The 25,376-nt window shown below is 42.3% G+C and overlaps 1 protein-coding gene across 7 annotated transcripts; it reads right to left on the bottom strand.

The window, feature by feature from the left end:
* Nucleotides 1–2,164: 2,164 nt before the first annotated feature.
* Nucleotides 2,165–25,376, bottom strand: LOC141554242 (ATP-dependent RNA helicase DDX19B). 7 transcript variants are annotated; one of them, XM_074285957.1, is made up of 13 exons: nucleotides 25,175–25,337; nucleotides 17,023–17,179; nucleotides 16,859–16,907; nucleotides 16,326–16,376; nucleotides 14,859–14,994; nucleotides 12,426–12,518; nucleotides 10,861–10,963; nucleotides 10,169–10,283; nucleotides 9,222–9,399; nucleotides 7,116–7,353; nucleotides 6,355–6,517; nucleotides 5,541–5,732; nucleotides 2,165–5,150 (listed from the first exon to the last, which is right to left on the bottom strand). In XM_074285957.1, exons 2-13 carry the CDS (start codon nucleotides 17,086–17,088, stop codon nucleotides 5,089–5,091), a joined length of 1,446 nt encoding a protein of 481 aa, XP_074142058.1. In that variant the 5' UTR covers nucleotides 17,089–17,179; nucleotides 25,175–25,337; the 3' UTR covers nucleotides 2,165–5,088. The 7 variants fall into 7 exon arrangements, with proteins under 7 accessions (XP_074142058.1, XP_074142060.1, XP_074142059.1 ...); XM_074285959.1 differs by lacking the exon at nucleotides 25,175–25,337 and adding an exon at nucleotides 24,918–25,080; XM_074285958.1 differs by lacking the exon at nucleotides 25,175–25,337 and adding an exon at nucleotides 23,684–23,699.

Here is a 25,376-nt window from a genome sequence, read left to right as displayed (position 1 = left end):
GTGGGCACCAATTTGAGAACATTTCAACATCATTCCCACTGGCTCCTGCCCATTGTTACCCTCCCTTTACTACCAGAGTGAAGGTAGTCTCAGAAACCTCCCATCATCACCAGCAGGGAACAGCTTCAAGTCTTCTCCCCTGGCCATTCTGTGCTATGAAGAGACAAGAATGCCCCACCCACATCCTCCCAAGAATCCCCTCTGCTCTTTCCCTTTGCCCAATGTGGACTAGGAGACCCCTGAAAATACCTCCTGGCAAGGTGAACCTCAACGAATGCCCCGCATTGTTACCTCTTTACTCACTCCGGACCTGATACCACCCAAAGGCAATTCCCTACACCCCAACATCTTATTTCCAGAACCAAAAGATATTTGAATCATTTCCACCACCATCCCAAATTCAGAGTTGACATGTACACAACCTTAAGGTGAACATTTCTCCTCACTTGGGCTCCTAGACTCCTTCCTTGTGCTCACTCTCTCAGCTGGATATAACCAAAAAATACCAAGATATCCTACTAATTATGAGTTATTTGGAAATCAAAGGGAAATGAGGGGAAAATCATATGGAAGAAAAAAATTATGATCTAGATCTAAGGTCTAATGGTAACTAGGGGGGCCTTAGATGCTCCACTAAGGCTGGGCCAGCTTCTGGCCAATGAAGCATGCGAGATCTAAACTACATCCTCTTCCAATCCAAAGTTCTTTACTCTATTGGTTCTTAGTGTCTATGATCTTGTAGGAAACTAAATATACCCTGGTCCTTATAAAATTCTCAGGCGAACATTTATTTCCTCAGCAATTCTGTTCTCAAATGGGGCCCCAATCCTCTGGTCTCATGAACAAGTGTGGAACTTAGATCTCCATCCCCTTAGAATTTGATGAAAGCCATTCCCTCTTATCTTACCTTCAGCCTCTTGTCCTTTTAGGTATAGCTTCCAAGGCCACATTTTTGGGTCTGCCATTCACATGCTCCCCCCCATCCCACCCCCTCCCTATTCTCTCTTACAATTCAATTATCTCCAAAAATTGATTCTCAAGTGTTCTCCCTGCCCAAAATAACCACTGGATTTTGCATTCAGAATGACATGCACAATATGGACAGTGAAGACAATGTCACAATATTAAGCCCCTAGATGCCAAATATTGAGGATAAAGATAAATATCTTGTTCTCTAAGCTCCCAGAGATTACAATATAAATCATATAGCAACAATGGTAAAATGGGCCAAGAATTTTAAGCTGGAAGAGGATTTTGACATTATATAACCTCTAAAAAAAACAATCCCCAAGGTTATGATCTGCTTAAGATGTAACTTGATTCCAGGCTTTCAGTTGGAAGAAAAGAATAGCTATTCCAATTTTATCAAGTTAAACAAGCTTACTAAGCTGTTCCCAGCCACTCCATCCTGCAGAGATCTCCATTCACCGAGTCCTCGGTTATCTGCATTCTACAATGAGGTTCAGCATTCTTTACAAGACTTTGCTTTAGATTTCAGGACGCTTGAAAAGGGAGTCATCTATGTAAGAACAGTTAGAGACACTGACCACAGGTCTGTTTCCAAGATTCCCTCCAACCACCAAATTCCTTTTAACTTTGAAGTCTTAACCTGCATACATTTCACTCTCAGCTTTGTTCTTATTTACATTCCATTTAATCATGTAGTTCCAAACATTGGTCACACTTTTCTTTTTTACACCTGGCTTAAAGAAATCTCAAATGATCTTCTTCCCCTCCCATCTCCACCCACACATTTTCCAAAGAGACTATTTCCTGCACATGTGACTACAGCCACATGACTTTCTTGTGGTCCCGTCTGTGGCCAGTTTCTCATCTGTAAAAGTGAATTCTAAGCAGTTTTCATGCTGTCAATACAATGATCCCATGGAAATTCACTTTAGAGATGTGGCCAATACTGTGACTAAAATGGTAATTGAGTTGTCCTGTACCCTTCCTCCTACAAGTCACCACCTGATCCTGCCTTATTTTATTATTTGTCTAAATGCCCAGCACCTGGACTTGCATACAATAGCTGTGTCAGGGTGAATCCAAACCCAGGAATGATCAAGTACCTACAAAAATGTGAGAAATGAAACAGACCACACAGCAAAAGGTTGTAGCCAGGGGATGAATGGGCTGGGAAAAAGGAAAAGAACACTCAAACTCAAGGCAGGGAAAAATGTTCTTAGGTAGTTTTTTCATAGGATGCAGATGTCTTTCAACAGATCCTCAAAGCATGAATAACATATCCTTCCTTGCATCCCCCATCCCTAATTCACCAATGTGAAGAACAGCAGACAACCATAAAAGGTGATCAAAACACTCAATACTGACTCAGTTTCACTATTAGAAAACTAGATCACAAATAATTTAGTGACAAGATGTTCATAATTGGTTCAATTCTTAACATAATTGGAAAGTGGAAACTACAACGAAGCACTTTTTACCAAATAATATATGACCGTCAAGTTGACAATTTTTTTTTTTTACACTGATTATCCCATTTCCCATTTTCTATTTCATTAAAACTCCCAGCACAAATCAGCCATTCTGCTGAAAGGGCCCAAGATGCCTCTTCCCCAAAAAGAAACAAACTATTCCAACTCACTACTGTGAGCTAGGAAATACCAAAGCTTCTCTCCTTGCCAAAGGACCCAGGAAATAATCTAAGGGATTCTTTAATGTTGCACACTGCCTTATGCCACAGGTTTTCCCAGAGATAGTCCCAAACTTTTCCTCCCCTCGGCTTCAGCAAAGCCCTGCAGTTTAACATGAGGAGCTGACAATGGGGGAAACCTGGGGGCGATACATCCACACCTCTGGAGATCACATTTTATAAACAACTTTTATCTAAAGTAATGGAGCTGTTCAATTTCTTTTCAGAGTCTGGGGAAACATTGCCAGGACAAAAAGGGCATCCAGACAGACAGATGGGGTGGCAGGGGCTTCCCTTTCTCACGTGGGCCTTCCTAAAAGCAGAGACCAGGAGCCTTCAGTCTTTCTTTCAGAAGGCCTTGTTTCTCCAGTCAATTCTGAAATCTATTGGAGAACTGTGACTAATTCAATGAGGAGTTGGCTTGATCTCCCCTTTTCCCAGGTAACATTTAAGTCAAAACAAATTACAGCTCTTTTGTTCCTCCCCCACCCCAGCCCACTAAAGGAGGCATAATCCCTTAATTTCACCCAAGGAAAGGAAAAAGTCAAGCTTTCCCAAGGTGTGGGAAAACCTGAAGAGGAAAGATTGGAAACCAAGGGAAGCAGAAATTCATAAAAGATTCAGAGAGGGCAACTAAAACAGATCAGAAGACAGAACCGGCAGCGTCCATCCAGAGGCCACAATCTACCCCCAATGTTGAAAGCCACAGATGCCAGAAGCAGTTCAAAGAGGTTCCATAGCTTCAGCAATTTCCCCAGATATCCTCCAGTCCCCCTACTGTGCAGCTAAACTCTAGGGAGCTGAAAACAAGGAGCTGACACTCAGCCCCAAAGTTCTGTCAGGCTCTCCTATTGCAAGGGGTGTGCAAGGAAGACTGGAGAAGAGCAAGGCTCCATCACCCAAGCCATTTCCCCACAGGAGCCAACACATTCTGGGAACCAGACTACACATTCTACAAGCCATGCCATGCTGGCAAAAACAATGAGACACAAGGAGGTGCTGATGACCTCTTCCCACAGGACTGCTCTGAATACCACAATGGGTTGTTGGAGCTGTTTTCTAGTGGTGGAAATTGTGGGACCCCACGGTCCAGGAAAAGTCTGGGCTGTTTTTTCCCCAGGTGGCCAGTCACTTCTTCTTCTTAGGGCCTTACAGAAATTAGGTTGACTGGGCCCATCCTATACTGGGGTAAGAGAGCAGGTTCAGCAGCCTCATAAATCTTGCTGTTGGGCCTTCTTATTGCCCCACATTTCCAGGTCTTCCAGCTGGGTATTATGGAGAGAAGCTTCGAAGCAGGTAGCAGACAGAATGCAGGAGACAAGACAGAGTTGGGGAAGCAAGTGGCAGTCCTTATGGGGGGAATGAATACTTAATCCCTTGCTGTACATGATGGCCCAGCCATTTCTATTGCTACAGATGGTAGAAACCTTTCTTCAGTACAATTACCAGGGACCTCAAATGATGTCCCAAAGCTTACATGATTTTCACTGAAAGAATATGGCCACACTGCCAGGACAATGAAGGCATGTAGCACTCAAAACTTCTATGGTGAAGATGACCTCCTGCTGCTATGTCCCTTTTCTAGGGCCTCAAGTCACAGAGGCAGAGACCTGCTGCCTTCAATGCTTCCAGTGGAGAACCCCAGTCCTAAGATCATCTATCACCAGTTCCATGTCACATTTCCCATAGATCCTCAATATTTTGGGGACCTTGCTGTGAAACTAACCTGGCACTGGAGTAGAGTCACTATGATTCCATAATGATAAAGTTATTGAATTGATACTGGGAACATCAGAAGTCAAACCCCACCCTAGGTTTAGTTCCTTTACATATCTCGTGTATTGTTTTCATCACCAAACAATTTTTTCCTGCTGTGGATGGCAGGAAGGAAAGAGCTGCTCCATCCCAGCGTGGGATCTCTTCCCAATCCTTTTTGGCTTTGAAGCTGTCCAACAGGCCCATCTAAGCTGTGTCTTCACCTCGGCTCTGTCCCTTTACACATTTTGCTGCAGACAAGTTGGCACCCTGGGATATTCTTGACTTAATCTGGGTAAGAGACCAGAACCACATGGAAGCCAAATGATCCAGATATAATAGTTCACTAAGAAGAGTCTTAAGATGGGAACACATTGGTTTCTTCTTTTGCTTGTGTTGCAAATTGATTTGTTCAAAAGTTAATTTCCGTCCATTAATACCTAGTCATAAAAGCTTATGTAAACATTTTTCTACCTCCCCCCATTATTTGCCCAATTTTTTTGTTGTTGTTGTTAAATCCGAACATAATTTGAAATGAGGTAGGTAATTTCTATGCATTCCGCCTTAGTCTTTTTTTTTGGTGACTGGCCAAGAGTTGCGCCAATTTGAAAACAAAAGTCTAAATGGAGCTGATGATGCACATTCAGAGGGCGTAGGTCAACTCGAACCAATGCTTTTCAGTTGGCAATTTTCTCAATCTCATCCAAATCATCCGTGTCCAATCTGTCAATCTTCTTATCTGCAAAGGAATTCAGCCAGACACAATCAAAACAGGAGCACCTGGACAGTCTCTATTTCAGCTACTGCTGCAACATGAGCACAACCCTCAAACTTCTGCTTTACCTCAAAGGAATATCCAACTACTGACAAAGAGGGCTCCCCTTCCTCATTTGACTCATGAAACCTTAATGTAACCGAGCGCAGCATCGAGCACCACCTGCCACCCTGGACACTCTTGTGTGAGGGCTTTGGCCCTCCAACACAACAGTGGACTCCTCTCTTCCCTCCCCCTTCCCTGGTTCTCTAACAACAAGGGGGGAGATGACAGAGGAGAGATCCCAGACTCTGCCAGGAGCCCTGGCCGTCCCCACTTCACTGCCCCAGAGGGCAAACGCTCTGAGACACTCACTGAAATGCTCTTGGATTCTGTTGAGAATGTTCATGCTGTGCTTGCTGTCCACCATGTTCACGGCCAGGCCCCGCTTGCCAAAGCGCCCCGTGCGCCCAATCCGATGAAGGTATGTCTCGTTGTCTGGATTCCCATCCTTGTCCACTGGCAGGTCAAAGTTGATAACCACAGACACTTGTTCAACATCGATACCTGCAGGGCAGGAAGATGGCAAAGCTGACAAAAAGTGCTGACAGCCACAGTCTCATCTGGCAAACTTAGTGCTAGCAGCTGGTACCCACAAAACAAGGCAAAGGCCCAAGGGCCATAAAACAGTATACGCTGAATGGATCAGATTCACTCAAGATGATTCTCTCCTTGGAGGGAGTCAAAGCTTTTTCCCAGGGAGTTCCAGATCAACCTGCCTGATGCTAGTCATTTGTCACATTGGCCCACAAGCTGAAGCTATGTAAACAAAAAGCAGCAAATAGGAGGCAGAACCCTGGATGGCAGGGCTGAAGAAATTCTCTCCTCCTACAGCTTAACATCAGGAGAGCTCCACAATGTCCAAGAACAGAAAATTCCTAGAGGATCATCTAGCTGCTGACTGTGGACAAACCACCAGGAGGCAGACCATCTGAAGGCTCAGGAGTCATGTTGGTCACCCAGAGGGGGAGGACCACGTGGCTCACACATGGAGGGGCAATCCATCTCCAGCAGACCACTTCTGCAAAGGCACAGGGAGCTGCTGACTGGGGCTCTGCGAAAACCCAAACAAGCCCCCCCCAGTCTTTCCTAGGTCCCCAGGCCTCCTTGCTGGGCAGCCTCTTCTCACCTCGAGCACACACGTTGGTGGTCACCAACACTTTTTCCTTGCCCTCTCGGAAACGCTCAATCACTGCAGCTCTCTGTTCCACCATCATTTCACCACTCAGGAGGGCCACCTGGTGGCCTTCTTTGGACAGTTCAGCTGCCAGCCAACCAGCTGTTTTGCGGGTCTGAAGTGAAAAGAATTTTTTTTTAAATGAAGGTACTAGAAAGTGATTTCAATCAATAAGTTATTAAATGAAGAAGACTTCATGCTTGAATCAAATAAATGAGTGAAGTTTCTGAACTATTAAGATTTTTCAAAAAATGTTTTCACTGGGGCATTTAAGACCCTTTCCCCAAGAATATAATGAAAAAGCTAGAAAAGGCCTTCAGTACATTGGGTGGATCTTCTTTTGTGCACTAATAGGAAATCTAACTAAGAACCACGTAGCTTGAAGGTAGGGTTGGCTTCTGCTACACTGATGAATGGGATAACCACATCAATGAGATAAGAACTTCAAAAGAAGATGCTTTTTAATTAGTCTAAAGTATTTTTAATAATGAAAACCTGTCAAGTTCCGTTTTTCGGCATTTGTCCAAAATACATCACCCCTTTTCCAAATCAATGATATTGCTGGGAGAAGACCAATATCTCCTGTAACTTTTCTTTCTTCCTATCATCAGCCAACACTTACTTAGTAACTAAAATGAATTTATCTGAAAGGGAGAGGACATACTTTTTTTCCAATTTGGTGTTACAGCCTCGCCCTGCTGAGTGCTACTCACATGACAGAAGATCATGGCTTGTGCAATGGTGATGGCCCCATAGAGATTACAAAGCGCCTGGAATTTCTCATCCCGGTTATTGCACATCACATAATACTGTTTAATGGTGTCCAATGTCTCTTCCTCTCGTTTCAGTTTGATGATATTTGGGTCTGGAACAACTTTTCGTGCAAATTTCCACACAGACTCCTCAAAGGTGGCAGAGAAAAGCAGCATTTGACAATCCTTAGGAAGCATCCTAAAAAGAAAGGCCAAATACACAAATCAGAATTTTGAACTGGAAAGTTACAGAATGTACTTTCACATATTAATGAACAGTTCTAGGGATTGAAGACATATCCACTCCCTACCTTCTATCAACACACACACACTTCATTTCTAGCCTGTATTAAAAAGCATGCAACAAGCCAGAGTAAGAGAAAACCCTCTAGGTATTAGTTTTTTAGCAGCAGGTCAAAAGGAAAATTTGTGAGCAATATTCAAGTCTCAGACACAGAAAACACAACTTGGACGTCAGGAAAGAATATGAATCTTACTCCTAAATTTAACCAATAATTAAATAATTAACTAGGACTTGGACAAGTCACTTATTTTCTATCTGGGTTTCCTTTATAAATGTGCAATAATAATAATTCAGTCTCTACTTTCAAATAAATTAACATATCTTACACCTAACAAACTGATAAACTAATGAAAGATGGAAACGTTTAGTGGTAGAAGGTTTTGGGATAACAGACACAAATATATTGTTGGTGAAGTGAAGAATTGTTCCAATCATTTTAGAAAACAATATGTAATTATATGATAAAAGTCATGATGTTCATATCTTTTGAACCAACATTGCTGGGCATATTTTCCAAAAAGGTCATATTAAAAAAAAAAAATTGCAAACAAAGCTGGATATCTATGAAAGGATGGCTGAATAAGTTGTTTTTTTTTTTCTATGAACTTGATGGAATATTGCTGCACGCAAAATGATATGCCAAGAATTCAAAGAAATATAAGAATATACTTGTGAGAACTTATGGAGAAGAAAGCAAAACCAGAAGAACAGTATCTATAATGCCCACAAGAATTGCACATTTCATTTTTATAAAAGCCATCAAATGGAAATTATCTACATTGCCTTATGTTGGACCCAGAGCTCTGCCTGAGCAGCATCAGCAAACTAGGGCATGAAACAGAGATAGATACCCACTGTTATGATTTCAGAAATAATAACAGTGGGAAAACAGCACCAATAAAATTGTAGGGAAAAAAATTCAAATGTGATACATGACTTATTTTTGCCCTCCATGGAAAGCGTCACCATGGACAGCTCCCTGCAGGCTAAAGATCACCACCTGTTGTGCGTATGCATCTCTCCAGCAAACATCGTCTATCAGCTAACAGTTGGAAAAAGTTTTTCCCATTATCAATGAAGAAATGATCCCAGATCATCCCCCCTCCCCCCACCTTGAAGATCATCTACCTGGCTAGTGATCAAATCAGAACTACTCTTACTCTGTTAAACACAAGATGATAGTCAACTGATTTCAAATCACAAAGCTCCCCACCCCCTTTCTTCAAAGTATGGTCAAACTGTTGCCATCAGAACTCTTTGGTCTCCCCTTGATCAACCTGAGAAGGGTTCTTTCTGTTCCTCCTGCTATGGTACATGCTCCAGAGGACTGACAAAATAGGCAACCTTGTGCTGTTAGCTACAGGGGACTAAGTTGCTAGGAAGGGAACAAATAATCAAATAGATGAAATGATGATATTTAAGTGGGCCTAACAAATAAACAAATCCCTGTAGTTATAATGTAAGTATTCTGATGGCAATCCTAAAGCTAACATGACAAAGACCAAGTGTCAAGAGTTTTAAAACATTCTGTCACTTTTCCCCCCCCAACAGATAACATAACCATAGCTTGCAAATTGCATTCCTATCTTAAAGCCAAGCAGGGAACTACTCTGGCCTCTTCTTAAGAAATGTCCTGTTTGATTCAGCAAATTCTTCAGCTTTTAGGGCTTTGTGGAAAGAAGGCAGTTTTGGAATAGAGCCAGTTTCCTGTAAGAAGATTCCCTGTCCCTGTCCCTACCCCTACCCCAACAAGGCCCCCATACCTTTGGATTCGTATACTCTGATCCTGATGGCCTTGGGTGGCTATCATTACGTCAGCTTCATCGAGAACAAACACCTTGATCTTCTTGGGATCGATGAATTTCAGCTTGGAGCACCAATCCAGGACAGTGCCGGGAGTACCAATCACAATCTGCTCACTGATCTTCTGGCCTCTTTCCACTGTTAAAACAAAAATATGTTCTCCATGAGATTGCTTTTGGTCATCGAAAATGATTTAAAAATCATTTAAAATCATTTTCCGCACTTGCCCACTGTATGTGATCATGATGTTTCTTTCCTCATGCCTATGATCCTCTCATTGTCATTTCTTTGACCCAAAATACCTCCCTGTCCTGCCTACTCTGACCAACCCTAGTCAACCTTCTGGAACTAGCTCAAGCTTCTACCTTCCTCAATACTATTTTCTGACTAGTTCCACCCAGATTCTATGTAAAGTTCACATCTGTAGTGTGATTATGTTTTGTAGCCCAATGAGCCAATGAGTTCTTCCTGCAACTGTCAAAACTAAGGAGAGGGATTGAATTAAGTATCATTTCAGGTCAAGATTCCCAGCTTTTTTCAAATAATATTTTTTAGATGACAATCTCTACCCATAGAACCTTCTAATATACTTGCCCAAAAGAAATTAAGATCTAGCAAGACTCTTGGTCTGGCTTTAATTACATCAATTCCTACTCCACTGAAAAAGCATTGCCTCAAGTTACTGACAATTTGGATGTTCCAGGGAATGTTCCCTTCCAGAGGATTTCCTAGTATTTGATTCCTTTCACCCACAGTCTAAATTGCTTCAAACTGATAGCATCTCTTCAAGACTGATATCTGTGAGTCTTATAGATTCTCCACATTTCACCAGCATCTATGTGCAATTGTCCTTCAATCCCCCACTACCACCACCACTATCCTCTACTAGTCTTTAAAAGTGACTCACATTTGTTGCCTCGAACAGCATAAGCCAGCTTAAGTTCCGGATAAAATTTGCCCATCTGTTCAATCACCTTTCCCGTCTGAAGTGCGAGCTCATATGTCGGTGAGAGGCACAAACACTGAAAAGCACAGAATACAAGACATGATGTCTTTCTGGATATTTCAGAATAGCCATTTAGTAAAGAAGCCTCCTACAATGTCCTACAAAGCAGCAGCACTGAAAACATTTGTTTTCAGGAACTAAGGCATATAGGGACAAAGGAGTTTTTACTTTTCTGTTGGGATCCAACAAGTGCAATGGAGGGCAAGGAACAAATCCTCCACCTCATCTTTTAACTACAATACCACTCACAACAGCCTTTTGACTGTATCATAGTAAGCACACAACCTCAGTGTTATGGCACTTCTACACAGGCGCCCTGACTTGAGCAACATTCCTAAAGTGGCTTTTCACTGCTGTTTTGATATCTCTTTTCAGAGGCAGACATAGCAATAGGTATAAGAGCTATAATTATGGTTTTTCTAACATATCAAAAGCTCAGGGGCAAAGAATTGCTCAAGTCTACTTGAAGGGCTTGAGATTCAGGTAAAAAGCTTCCCCCTCCCTCCAAAGACTCAATAGCTTTTCATACACTAAATGTCATCTGTTCTCCAATGGTGCACCAATCAGGGAATCCTCACCCACCATATCCTCACCTGGGGATATTTGTTCACTGGTTCCACTTGGCTGAGCATAGCCAGGACAAAGGCAGCTGTTTTACCAGTACCAGACTGAGACTGGGCGATGAGATTCTGGGGGCTGCATCAATACAGAGTAGCAATCTCAAAAATCAATTTTGAAAATCAATTTTGTTTTTAAAAATGTCTAAACAGCCTAAGTTCAAGGATTGAGGTGAAGATAATTCAAACACCAACTCTGTAGCAAAACTACATTTTTTAACTTGTTTTTTTCTTATAAACTTAGACAAATAATCAGAGAAAATGAGAAATAAAATCTGGCATAAACTCTTAATAGTTATCAAAGCTAAAACAAATGAACTGGACAAAAATACCTTGGCTCTATGCCCCCTTTTCAAGTCTGCCTGAAGTCCTAACTTTGGCTTTAAAATTGATATACTTTAAAATTTTAACACTCCTTTTAAACAGGCTCAAATATTTCTGGATTAAATGTGTTTCTTGTAAATAGCATATTGATGAAATTCTGTTTTAAAATCAATTCTGTCACTTTATTAGTGTAGTTCACCAAGTCTCAAGCTTGTCTATTCTTCATACTGATATTTATTTTCTACCTCTTTTCTTTTGTTAACTCTGCGCACTTATGAAATATCTAGTGATAGCCAATATAGGGTTTATATTTGAAAAGACTGGATAATTTCAAATACACCTAAACAGAAGTGGGAGTTTTGATTTTTCTTCCAAGAATCATTTCAAATATTTCTGTTTCATATATTGATCTACCTGCCATCCTGGGGAGGGGGTAGAGGGAAGAAGGGGAAAAGTTGGAAGAGAAGGTTTTGCAAGAGTCAATGCTGAAAAATTACCCATGCATATATCTTGCAAATAAAAAGCTATATATATTAAAAAAAAAAAAAAATTCTGTTTCATCTCAAGTACACCGATTTCTGCTAGTTAGATCATCTGGCCTGTGCTTTTTGCCTCTGCTTATATTACAGTACTATTTCTCCCATATTTCTGTGGCCCAAGGCAGCCCCAGGCTCAAGAGTTTCCAGACTCCTTCTGGATACCAATTTTCTTCCATGATTTAACAATGTCAGAGCTTGGGTATCTGGTCACATTCCATGCTGGGTTCTGCTTGGTAAATTACTGCTGCCCATTATTATAAATTTAAGAAAGCTTTCTTCAACAATGTTTTGGACTGTCATTGCAGTTTTTTACATTTTTAACCTTTCTAGGAGACAACATGGAGAGATGCCTCCTCAGCTTTTTAGATCAATATTTGCATCTCTAACACGGAGATCAAAGATTCCTATATCATGCTCTAGCTAGTCCTCTTTAATAGATTTCTTCATTTCATTAATAGTTTTGATAAAAGTAGAAGTTAAAAAATTCAGGTTAATAAAATTATTAAAAATACTTTATGGCAAAGACATCTTAAAGTCTCAGATATTATTGGAGGAATATTCATAATGATACTATAGTCTTAAAAATGATTTAAGCTAAATACCACCACTGAAAATAGCCTGTAATTGGAAAAAAATTAAAACTACATCATAAAAGGAATAAACTGTCCAGATACATACGGTTCAGCCAGCATCATAGGTAGTGCATTCTCTTGTATCTTAGATGGCCGGTTAAAGCCCATAGCATAGACACCTTGCAGAAGCTGTGGTTTCCTGGAAGAAATATAATGAAAATGAGACATTAACCCAAATCACAATACCTTAAGTGATAATCAAACATCTTCTTGTTCTACTTCCATCCAGCAAGGAGTGGTTCCTAGTACTATAGCCAAAGATTTCTCTGGGACATTGACCTGTAACACAAGCACCTTCAACTTCAACACTTTTTTTCAAACTTAGAAAGTCCAAGATAACTTTTTAAAGACAACAAATAGATTTCCAATCACCCACAAATCAGGCCAAGCCTGGATGTTGAGTTTTTGGGGTTTTTTTTTTTTTTTTTGAAAGTCACAGGAATGATGTAATTTGCAGCAGGAAATTTTTAAAAAGAACAAATATTTAAAGTGAAGTGATTTTTCATCATAAAAATATTATTTAGGTTTTAAAATACTATTATAGCTTTGATTATTCTTTCAGACACTTAATCAGATGTAGGTTAGAATGAGGAACCATATAACACTAAGACCCAAATTGGGTTGTAAAAAATTAAGAAATATAATGATAATGACCTAGTTTGAAGCTTAGTTGTCAGCTGAAAAGACTTATGTCTTAGAGAGCAGATAATTTGAGGGAGGATCTTAATTCTCAGAAAGATTTATTCTTGTCTATGATAACCAAATTAAGATTAGAATTATCTTTGTTTAATTTATTTAAGAAAACAATAGCTTTGTTCACCTTTGATCAAAATGAACAGAGTAAAGGTAAGAGTGAGACCCTTGGCAGATTCCTGGGGCTCTAGTAGCCACTCCTTGATATCATAGGCCTTCTGCCCACTTTAAACTACAGCACAGGATTGGACGGGGGAAAGAAAAGGTAGTCAAAAATCTCTTCCTGAGCTCCAACAGCCTAAAAGTAATTTTCTTCAGTACCTGACAAATATTATGGAGCGAAAGCTATATTTTATGCTGGGAAAAAAAATAAATAAAATTACATTATGTTTTTCTAATCTTCAGAGATTAAAGTCAATTTAATTAAGTTATATGGTTCAAAAATATGTGACATTAAAAAAATTTTTCAACTCCTAAATATGTTAGAATAACAAATTTTAAAACCTTAGTTATCAAAATTAGATCCATTAAAAAAATTTTTTATGCGCTAGCAAAATTCTGAACACACTATATGCTTATAGTTCTATACTCTAAAATTTCATCTTGTTTCCTAATTACTTTAAAATGTATATTCGTAATTGCTTGGGATAGAGTACTCTGATTAGCAGTAGTAATGAATTCTTTTTCTCAAAGCAAAAATGCCTGTATACTAATAATCAGGCTAAAATGCAAATCATGATTTTCTTTCACAATAACAAAAATGTTGTTTTGATCTTTGATTTCAAAGCAGGTAGTTGTTACTCGCAATATGTCAAGGAAAAGAAAAAAGGAAAAGGAAAAAGAAAAAGGAAAAAAATAAACGTGGGCAGCCAAATTCACAATACCACATGAGACTGCTCTTTTAGCTAGTCTTGCTAGGTGGTTAGTACTGTTAACCAAAACCAAATCTAAATTTAGGAAGTATGTATTTTTTTCCCCTAAAGATTTTCTCCCTATATCTTACTTGTAATTCAACAAGCTAAGAGCACATTTTACCAGCAACCTCAGGTTCACAAACACAAAAATTTTTCCTCTCCAAGTATAGCTTGTGTCCTCCATCTGAAAGGACAGGGCCACAAAACTATTTCCTACAAGCTTCCAAGTGTTCAGGGGAAGTAACAGGCCAACCATGGACCAGAAAGACACAGGCAGGAAAAGGAGGAGCCAGACTCCACCTGGGAGATCCTGTCTAGCGAAAGGAAGAACAAAGAAGCCAGGAGGGGCCAGGTTAGGGAAGGGGGCCAGGTTAGGGAAGACACAGAATGTCACATAGATGTTTGCATTTGATCAAGAAAAAGGATAAACTCCAGAACCTGGGATTTACTAAGCAGAGGGTAACACTGTTGGACACTGTCAGAAATCCCAGGCAAGGAGGTAGCGACGAGTCAAGAGAAACAATCCCTGCATATGTTCAGGAAACAGATTGTATAACTGCAGCCAAAACCTCCCTCCAACAAGGATTGTTTGTGATTTTAATTTTAAAAATTAGTCTTTTAGGCTGAAGCTCGTGAATTCCAGGATATCATTGCTATGTCCAACAATAAAAAACACATCTGGATGCGGTAACTCCTTTATCCGTTCCTAGAGCACTGAAAGCTTTATATAAGGAGTCCCTCACATCAAGCCTGGGACTGAGGCAGGGCTCATCTCCCCAATTAGCTCTTTTCTGTCCAAATCCCATTCTGACTTCTCAAATGCATAAATTCTTCCTGGGGGTGAGGATGGAAACAAGACAAGTGATACTTACAGCCGAAGTTCTTCGAAAGACTTTACTGAATAGAGGGGAGAATTCGGATCCCTCTGCAGAACCTCCACTTGATTGGTGTTGTCCACAAGGTTGCTTCTAATCAGCTTGTTTAGCAAAGACTGAGCTGCTCGGTCTTCTACAAGTGGGAGGACACTGGCTACAATCAAACTGCTCACCTAGCAACCCACTCCCTCACCATCCAGGGGGTGGGCAGCCCTCCCCAGTCTGGCCCAGGATCTGTCCTCCTTAAGATTCAGAGTCAACATTTTCCATTTCTCACTTTGGCATCCAACCTATTAACCAAACTATGAAAAGGATCAAGTTTTGCACAGAAGGTGCCCCCCCCAAAAAAAAAGCAAACTAATGGGCAAAACTGACACCTTGCAATTTTTACCTAGCATCTTGACAATGCACGCATTAGCTGACTGACCATTACTTGGAAGCCTGCTAGACAGATGGATTTCATCTCTAGATTACTTCAGGAACTTAGGATTTTGTGCTGCCAGTCCTGTGGAACAAGCTGTCTGAGAGCAAGTATCATATTCCACTCACTTCTCCACAGGGTCTTTGCTCAATCATTTCAAGTCATGTCTCACTTTTTATTTTTCTTGGCAAAGACACTGAAGTGGTTCCTCTTCTCTTCTCCAGCTGATTTGACAGATAAGGAAACTGGGGCAGACTAGGTGAAGTGATTTGTCCAAAGTCAGACACAGCAAGGAAGTGTCTGAGGCTAAATTTGAACTCACAAAGATTAGACTTTCTGATTCTAAGCCCAGCCCTTTATCCTCTGTACCATCCACCTGGCCTAAGAGTAAGCACTCAGTCTATTCTGAATAAAAAGATTCTAAGTTCTTATTTTTAAAAAAGCAGCTTTGAAGCATAGCCAATTTGATTTGTTTAGAACTTAATTCCCAATGAATTGATCCAAGAGAGTTCCAACAGACCTGGGATTCAAAATACCATCTGCAACAGAGAGAATTACAGAGACTGAATGTGGATCAAAGCATAATATTTTCACCTTTGTTTCCTTTTTCTCTCATGATTTTTCCCCTCCTTTTGGTCTGATTTTTCTTGCACAACATGACAAATGTGAAAATGTTTAAAAGGATGACTAGCTCTATTGGAAGAAGAGGTAAGGAATGGAGAGAAAACATTTGGAACACTTACTTTTATAAGTAAATGTTGGGGGCAGCTGTGAGCTGTGGGAATAGCACAGAAGATAAGAGCATAGGCACTGGAGTCAGGAAGACTAGCTTAAATTTGGCCTCAGACACTTAACACTTCCTAGCTGTGTGACCTTAGGCAAGTCACTTAACCCCAATTGCCTTGTACCCTCTTCCTTCCCAAGGAATGTTGAAAACTATCTTTGTGTATTCGAAAAAATAAAATACTATTGGAGGGGAGGAGGGGGAAAAAACTTAATTACCACAATCTAACTTCTCCTGGCTATAAAAATGGCAAAATTACCTTTTTCTTCTTCATCGGTCTTCCCTGCATTCTCATCAGCTTTGACAATATCTGTATCAGAAAGAAAACAGATGTTATTTAAAAGCACCTAACATATTTGGTCATTTAAATACAATGATAGATTTAGTTTCAGAGTTATCTAATGGTATTATACCTTTAATAGCTATACTCTGGCTATTTTGGCCACACCAAATGGCCACATTCATAACAAATTAAAAGAGCTAACATGAGTTTTATATGATCGTAAAGATAAGATACTGGCAAATGGAGCAAAAGTTTGTTCAAAGATGATTAAGGCTAATTCTAATGATCTTGTGATGAAGAGAGCTATCTACACCCAGAGAGAGGACTGTGGGAACTGAGTATGGATCATAATATAACATTTTCACTCTTTTTGTTGTTTGTTTGTTTCCATTTTGTTTTCTTTCCCATCCCTCCCCCCCCCCCTTTTTTGATCTGATTCAAATTGAAATCACAAATCTCCAAGGAAAAACATCAATTTTTACATTGGCTGATGGTTACTAACTACTCACCGTTGGCATCTGGCTTGATTTTCTCTTCCTTGAGATGCAAGTTGCTCAACTAAGTGGAAAATAAAAAGCAAAAGTTTCAGGCAAATTATCCAAACAGACTTCCAACCCTAAGAGCCTCACCAGGGAGGCCAGAGACAGGAATAATCTCTTACTTTTTACAGTACCTTTGAGTCTAGATTTTGGGGTCGAAGGCCAGATTTTTCTCTTGTGTTCAGAGTACCCGTTTCCATGTTTGCTTCATGACTGATGAACCTGGTTGATTCTGTTCGTCAGTCACACACTCTTGGGTGAGGCGGCAGTTTTAAGTGCATAGAAGTTGATCTGAACATCAGAAAAACTGGGTTCAAGTCCCAAGACCAAGTCACAAACCTGTGGATGCTCCAGGCATCTCGGAGTCAAAGATACACAGGATAAGCTACACCTGTCATTTGCCATACCAGCAGTGAAAACACAAATTACAAACTGATGTGGTACAGCCTTTGGGAATGATGTAGTAGAAACCCCAATACTTTTCAGGAAACCTCCAGGCCTTAGTAATGTAGCTACTGGGAGTGCTGTGGCATAACCTTAGAGAATATATGTGAAAGAAAGGGAGTTGAGCCCGCTATCTTTATTCCACACCAAGCTATCCTTCAAGATGTCTGGTTTGTCATTCAGAGCTCCGAACTGCTATCTTACATTTGGACACAATGAGCATTTCTTAGTTTCAAGGACCTTGTGGTTGAGGAACTTATCCTCCTAAGCAGGACTAGAGCACCCATGTGAGCCCAGTCTCCCCCTAAGAGCAGTTTGCTTCCCCTCTGCCTCTAATTTAAGTAGTGCCTTTTCCCTCTCATCCCCTCAGAGAACCCCTTTGATTAGTGAGAGTAACTTTCATGAAATAAAGGGCTTCTTTTGGCTATGAGAATGCCTTTGTGAGTTTTTCCACATTCTGAACTAATCTCCTACCCTAGGACATTAATCACAAACCACCTCTAAAAACCTTCAGAAACATACTACCTATACTTTGCATAGTGGAAAAATGTCACCTAAACATCTCAAACCTATTTAGATTTTCTCCAATGAATCTCAAAATGACATGAAAAACTGGAAGGAGCGTCAGTGGGCAAAAAAACTAGGGCTTATGGGTTTACTGGGCTCAGGCCTGGTTTCAGTACTGTTTAAAAGCGTGATTAACATCCTACAGTTACTACTCTTCATTCCTGGTCACTGTGAGCCCTTATTCATGGAAAGGCCAGAAAACACTCTTGATTCATGATTTGGGGTTATCAAGATCAAGATCTGATTATTCTTGGCTCCAGCCATTTTTTCTGGCTATCCCTCATGCCTCCTCTACTTTCCTCAAGACAACTAAAATCTCATCTTTTACTGGAATCCTTCTCCAGTCCATCTTAATTCTAGTCCTTCCCCTCTGCTGTTTCCTATTTATTTTGGCCCCTGAAGTCCATGAAGGTAGGAACTGGTTTCTACTGCTTTTTGTATTCCTACTTCTTAGCACACACAGAGCCTGGTAAATGTTTGGGTGCTTAAACAGTTTGAATTTATTTAGTACTTTATGATTTGCAATGTGTTTCCCTCCCAAGAATCTTAGCAGGCATGTGAGGCAGTTATTTTAACTCCCATCTTGTAGATGAATAAACTGAAGCTCACTAGGGTGACCTGTGAAGCACACAAAGAATGTCTGTTTGCATAAAATCTTATATCTGTCAGTCTTCACTGCTAGATTACCAGGTGCTAACTCAGGTTGTCTAAAGAATTCTCTGCTCAGAGTATAGGTTCCAGGTGTGTTCCTGACTGAGATCCTACCTAGCAAAACATTCAAGTCCAGTTCCTGGGAGGGGGGGAGGAACACCTAGTGGTTACCTCCATCATTACTTTCTCAATCTGAAAGATGAAAGCCATGCTGAAACTAACACCTGGTGAATTTTTGGAAATGGGAGAGAAAGAAGAACAGAAGAGAGAGTAAATCAAGAAGCCAGAGAACATACAAAGGAGCAGCACTTTCACAATTCCTTCTGACCCAAGATCTGGTCATACTATCTTCAAGTTATACCAATAGCAGTACATATGAATATAGTTCTAATGAAAAATTTATTGAGTTTCCTTTCCCAGCCCAAACTGTTCGAGGACAATTAGAAGAATTGGGAGATTCCTTTATCTTTTTCACAATCGCACCTTCATCTCAGAAGGCTGAAGGTGATAAAAAAAGAAGACAAGAGTAAAGATAATGGTTGTGACATCAGTGATGAAGTCATCTCTGACAATGATTAACAAGCATCATGAGGATGCTTTTGATATCTGGGGCAATTGTAAGTTCAAGGATCAGGATGATAAAGATAGTAATGAATATAATGCTAATTATGTTGATGGTGATAGTGATGCTGACAACCCCAAAGAGGCTGATGATGGTTATGGGCAAGATGACAAGGACCATAACACAAAGAATGACATCCATTATGATGATGGCATTAAAGATATTGACAACTTTGATGATTATGAGAAAATTGTTCATTTGCTATGTCCTGGACTACAATGAATACTGCAAGGACTTAAACCATGTCTGTGTCATCAGACTGGAAGAGACAAGTAGAAAGCACGTAAATATGCTGCATGATATGCAGAGAAGGCTTTGTAACCCGTGGTAAACCCATCAACTTCACCTCTGGACCCCTGGACAGTATGTGCATTATTTCAGCACCACGGATCATCTGTTTAGACATTTTTGCACAAATTGTATCTTGTCCGTTTTATATTGGAGGAACATCAGTTACTACAGTTCCGATTGTTGTATCATTTGCCCTGTAAAGCATTTAGAAAGTGGTAAATAGGAGGAAATTAGATAGGTTAACTGCCTGGGAGAGAGGGTTTGCTTGTATTTTAACAGACAGAAGGAAACAGATGGGTGGCAATAAGTACCTGGAGAGAGACAGAAAAATAGAAAAACCTCAAAACAAAGGAGAAGATCTAAGAAACATCTGACACTGAAAGAGCATGGCTAAAAAGGAGATTGTTAAAGATTTCCTAACACAAGATGAGACTATTGTAGGACTTTAAAACTAGTAGGAATTATTGGGTTTCTGATACATGAACTAATGGACATTGGAGTTATGGACATATATAAATTCTCAATTTATGATTATTTGATCATGTCATTTGTTACATCACTTCTAGCATGTGTTATGTTACTATGTGTTTATGTAATTATGTGTAATACCTCCATATTGATGGATTTGTTTGAAGGTCATGACCACCCTATGTTCTAAATCAAAAGAAAGGGGGAGATGTTAGATTACTAGGTGTAACTCTAAAAAGAGAATTGTCTAAACAATTCTCTAGCTCAGAGTTCACACTTTTAGTTCAAACCTTTAAAAGGTGTTTATACCTTTAGACTTCAGAAAAGGAGCTTGCTCATTGGTCAGTAAGGAGTTCCCACAAGCCCATTCTCTGGGAGGATTTAAGGAGCCACAGCCACCAAGGCTGCCTTCCAAACTCAATGTCCCGGGAGGCAGTCTAAAAAGAAGAGTCTGGATTGGGGAAGGACAAGACTTCCCAAGAGAACTTCAGGGAAGCTGGAGAAGATTCAGAGCTAGGATTCAGGAAGAAGAGGATCCTAGGTTCTACCTTCACTCTGCCTGGAGGCTCCAGAAGCCTCCCAAGAAACCTGCTCACAGAGTAAAATGATTTTACAGAAATAAACCTCCTCCCAGAGAAGGATTAAAATTGAGAGATGACAGGACATTTACACTGCTGGTTCCACAAAGGGAGGCTCTAATGGGTAAAATTTAATGGTGACTGTAGATTGAGGAAAGCATTAACAATCACAAGGAGTAGCCAAATGAAAGCTTCCCTGGCTGGCTTCCTTCAAGCTCCAGCTAAAACCAGTCTTTTACAGAAAACCTTTCCCAGCCATGCTTAATGCCAGGGCTTCCCTCTGTTACCGATTTCCTGTTTCCCTGTACATAGTTTGTATATATCTGTATTATTTGTTGTCTCTCCCATTAGATTAAGCTCCTTGTCAGCAGATGCTATCTCTTCCTTCTTTTTGTGTGCTAAGTACATAGTAGATCCTGAATAATTGTTTGAGTAACTGATTTAACAATTATTAAGCACTTATTTCCCAGGTACTGTGCTAAAGCCCTAAGGATACAAAGAAAACATAAGGAAAAAAGTTCCTGTCTTCAAACAGTTTACATTCCATGGGAAGAAAACAGCAGAACAAATAAGTAAACACAAAGTATATACAAAGTAGTTTCCAGAGGCTCTATTTAGAATGAAACTATGTGGGCAAATGGTGTTTGAGCAAGTTGAATTCTCGGGCCTTGTACTTTTTTTTTTTTTTTTTTTTTAATAAAGTTTGATGTATGCATCATTCACAGTCATTAAGCACTGCCACCCTGTAGTAATGGAAAAGGCAATGGATTTGTTGTCCAAGGAAAGATTTAAACACTACTTACTTGTGTGACTTTGGGCAAAGCGCTCTAACCTCCCTAACTCTCAGCTTCCTCATCTGCAAAATGAGAGGGTTGAATTAATTATTTTAACCTCAAGGTCTCTCTCTAAATCCCACATTATCAAAATAAGCAGAATTAAGGCAATTTAGCAGATTCCGTGTCTACATGAAAAACAGGCTGATGGATCAATTAAGCTCCCAAATAGGGCTAATGTGTGTGATGCCAGCATGATGAGCTCCTTAGGAGGGGTAGAAGATCAGACAGCCAAAAGAGTCAATTGGCCCATGCTGAAAAGAGCAACTTAAAAGTTTCTGTGCTAATAGTAAAAGGGGAAGGAGAAGGGAAGAAGAAAAGAGGAGTGGAAAAAAAGGGGGGGATGGGACAACATGCATTTAATTATGGAGGACTTTATAATAGAAAGCACAATCAGAAAAGGAAGAATGGCTCATTCATTTAAACCATGTGCTCACTAAAACAATAACAAAATGGAAAAATTGAACAGCTTTCTTTAACTTCCTTTCTTTACCAATATCAATGACATATCTAAGACCAATTATGAACTAGAACAGAACTGGTTTCTTGGATATCAAATACATCTTACTAAACAATAAACAAGGAAGTAAAAATATCCCAGGGCACAGATCTTTTTTAGCCTGTAAATATTTCGAGAATGTAGTCTAAAACTAAAGCAGACATTAGTTCATTCACAAATTTATGAACTACTAATCCCCACACCCCCAATCATTCAAAGAATGAGGAAATGAAATAATCATGGGTCTTTTTCACAGTTCATCAATTCAGAAATGTTTAGTGGTTTAGCACACCTAGAATCTGTTAGAAATCTAGGTTCTGGGGCAGCTGGGTGGTGAAGTAGATAGGTCTTCCTGACTTCAGGGCTGGTGCTCTGAGTTCTGATATGACCTGAGACACTTAACACTTCCTGGCAGTGTGACCCTGGGCAAGTCACTTAACCTCAATTCCTTCAAGGAAAAAAAAAAACTAGCTTCTCAAAATAAACAAAAAGAATGAATGTTGGGCATCATTAAGGGGAGGGTCAAAAACTTCTTTAAACTCCCAGGCACTCATTCTAGAACAAAATTCTGGGCCCATTTCTAGTTGCCTTAAATATTTATCAAGGACACTGAGTCCCCACATTTTGTGTAGAATCATGCATCTGTCTTTCAACAAAGCAGAAAAACATATAGATGTCAACATTCGCTTTCAGACTTCTCAATAAAACTTCCTCGGGGTCGAAACAATGACTCAAATGTCTAAGATACAAAAGTCAGCAACATTGTTGCTACTAGTTTGAAAAACTAGCCTGCCCAACTTTCAGATAGTTAGCCCTGCAACTGAACTATAAACCATTATGTTAAACCTTGCTATCAGAAAACTAACTGGTCAAAACTGTATCACGATACTGTACTAATTCAGAAGGCAGTTAGGTATCATGACTATTTCTGATAATCCTTCTGGGCCACGAAAAGGGCCACTATAAAAAGTCAGGTGCTCATAGCACAAACACCAAACATCATGGTTTAGAGAACGATGCCTTCTTCAATGTTTACACAAACAACCTCATTACCTTTTAAGCACCAGAAATAGTCCGCACTGGAAAGGCAAGTCTCAAGTAGATAAATCTGACAAAACTCTTCTTTCAACTGAAGAAACAGCTCTACAGACCACGTGGAGCTTGGATATTATTACAGGACCACACAAGACACAAAAGCTAAAGATTCACTTCACAGCTTGAATAAAAGATTCAAAAAGGAGTCTTAAGGGAGGGAATCAATTTTGCAAATTACCTCCTGCAGCATCATTAGACGGGCAACTCCCAAATCCCCAGCTGTAGGTACTGCATTAAGTTACTTTCTTACAGCTGACGGTCAGCTACGAGTTTATATAAGTTTTGGAGGGGGAAAAGTGACTTTTGCAGGGCTTTTTCATATCCCCATTCGTTTCTAAACAAGCTTTTCTCAGGCTCCCCCCTAGGTGCCCAGAACCGTGCCACCCTAGGAGATACAAAGACAAAAACGACAAAAATGAAAGTTTGTACCTCCGGGAGACGCAAACACATAATTAAATTAAAAACAAACACCAAGTAAAACACACCAAACAGGATGTGTTTGGGGGACTGGGGTGGGGAGATGACTACAGGTGAAGATAAGAAAGAGCTTCAAGTGGCACTGATGCCGATTCTGCCTGGAACCGAGGGACGTTGGCTGAGGAGGTGAGAGGGGGAAGCGGCCGGTCCGCCTCAGGAGCGCAGATCTCCCGCTGCAGCGAGTGCTCAGTCAGTCCTTCCCCCAACTCCCTGCTAGAACCCCCCGAAAACGAACCTGAAAACCTAAAACCAACCACTTCGGCGACTTACATGAACATACGCCCCGCTGCATTCATTCCTTAGGGCAGAGCGCCAGCAGGTGATTTCACCAGGTCTCTTGGGGTTTGCGGGCTAGGACCAAGCCTTAAATCCCGATCCCCTCTGACTCTCGTTGACTGGCCAACAATAGGTGGGCCCAAGCCCCACCTGGTTACAATTTGGGCCCTGATTGGCGCAGAGTGCTCATCAATAACCACTGTTTCAGTTTAAGGCCATCACCCCGAGAGTTTCCCCTCCTAGAACATTCTGGCCTTTAGCCCCAGTCAGAGTGGGGGCGGCCAGGTAAGATCGTCACACGAACAGGCCGGGCCCCCCACGGCAGCCCCACCTGCGGCTGGCCCGATCTCCATCCCGCCCCTGGACTCAGAGGACAGAGGCGGTGTCCTTGCCCAGGCCGCCCTCCCACGTCGCGGCCCCCTCAGTCCTCTAGGAGCACCCTCCTCAAAGCCGCGCTCCGCCCTCCCCTGCAGCCCTTCTTCCGGAGGTCTCGGGCGCCTCACGTTCCATCGCCACCCAGTTGCCTTCAGCGCGGGTTCCGTCCGCATCACTGCGCCGGCGGCCGCTTTATGCCATTTCTCCCACTGCCCTCGGGAGGGGCCCCGCTTTGTCTCTAAGCCGCGACAAAGCCCCGGTCCCGCGCTCCGTTGGGTCTCCCCGAAGGTGCATCCGCAGCAGGACGGCCGGTCCGAGGTCACGCAGGCACGGCCGGCGGTCCCCGGTTAGACAAAGGCACAGCAGCCCCGGCCGCGGCAGCTCTCCTCTCCCATCTTCGCTAACGGGCGTGGAGAGGCGCGCTTCTCTCCGGGGAGGACTCGCCGCGGCCCGGCGCCCAGGGAGGCGGCGGCGCCCTGGGGCCTCCGCGAAGTGGCCGACGCCGGGGGCGCAGAGGGGGCGCCCCCGCGGTATGCAAGCGAGAGCAGCGGAGGCTGCCCGAGGGCCGAGCAAGGGAAGCCTGGCCAGGCTGGCGCTCCCCGCGGCCCGGGCCTCTTCGTGGCCAGTCGTTTCCCACGACAGGAAACTGGGGCTGAATGGGCCACACGGCCCCCCCGGAACGGGACCGGCCAAAGGCGGGGCCCCGAACCGCCCGAAAGCCGAGGCACGCCCGCCGCGCCGGGCGCCGGAGCGCGGCGTGGACTGCACGCGCTGCCAGAAGCCGCCCACCCTGCCCAGGGCCTGTCGCCTCCCTTCCTAGCCCGGCCTCTTCGCGCCAGGCGCGGTCACTCACCGACTCGGCCGCCGCCTCCTGCTCGTCCACCGCCAGGGCCCACGAGTCGGTGGCCATGGTCTCGAGGGCGTGGGGCGCGGCAGGCAGACGCAGCGGGGACCGGCGCGGGGCACGGACACATTCGCAATGGCGCCGCGGCCAGGAGAAGGCGAGCGGGCAGGGAGGGAGAGCGCGCGCTGCGAGGGGAAGCTTTAAGGCGCCTGCGCGGCCCCGCCCCTTTGGCTCGGCTTCGCTCCCTCCCACGCCCCCATCCTCACCAGCTCCGAGGTCCGGCCGAGCCCCGGGGGATGAGCGGGCTCCGGTCCCGGCGGCGTGCCGAGCCACCCCCAAGGCATCTCCCGGCCCGGCTTCGGTCTAGCCCCTAAAGAGGTTCTTTTTCCAGCGCGCGTGCTGCCTGCCCCAGAGCCTCCCCGCCGAGCGCAAGGCTGCGGAGCTCCAGGACGTTCCGCGGCGAATGCG

This window comes from Sminthopsis crassicaudata, chromosome 2, assembly GCF_048593235.1.
Source record: "Sminthopsis crassicaudata isolate SCR6 chromosome 2, ASM4859323v1, whole genome shotgun sequence".
NCBI classification, from domain to species: Eukaryota; Metazoa; Chordata; class Mammalia; order Dasyuromorphia; family Dasyuridae; genus Sminthopsis; species Sminthopsis crassicaudata.
This window is presented reverse-complemented; position numbering and strand designations above follow the sequence as displayed.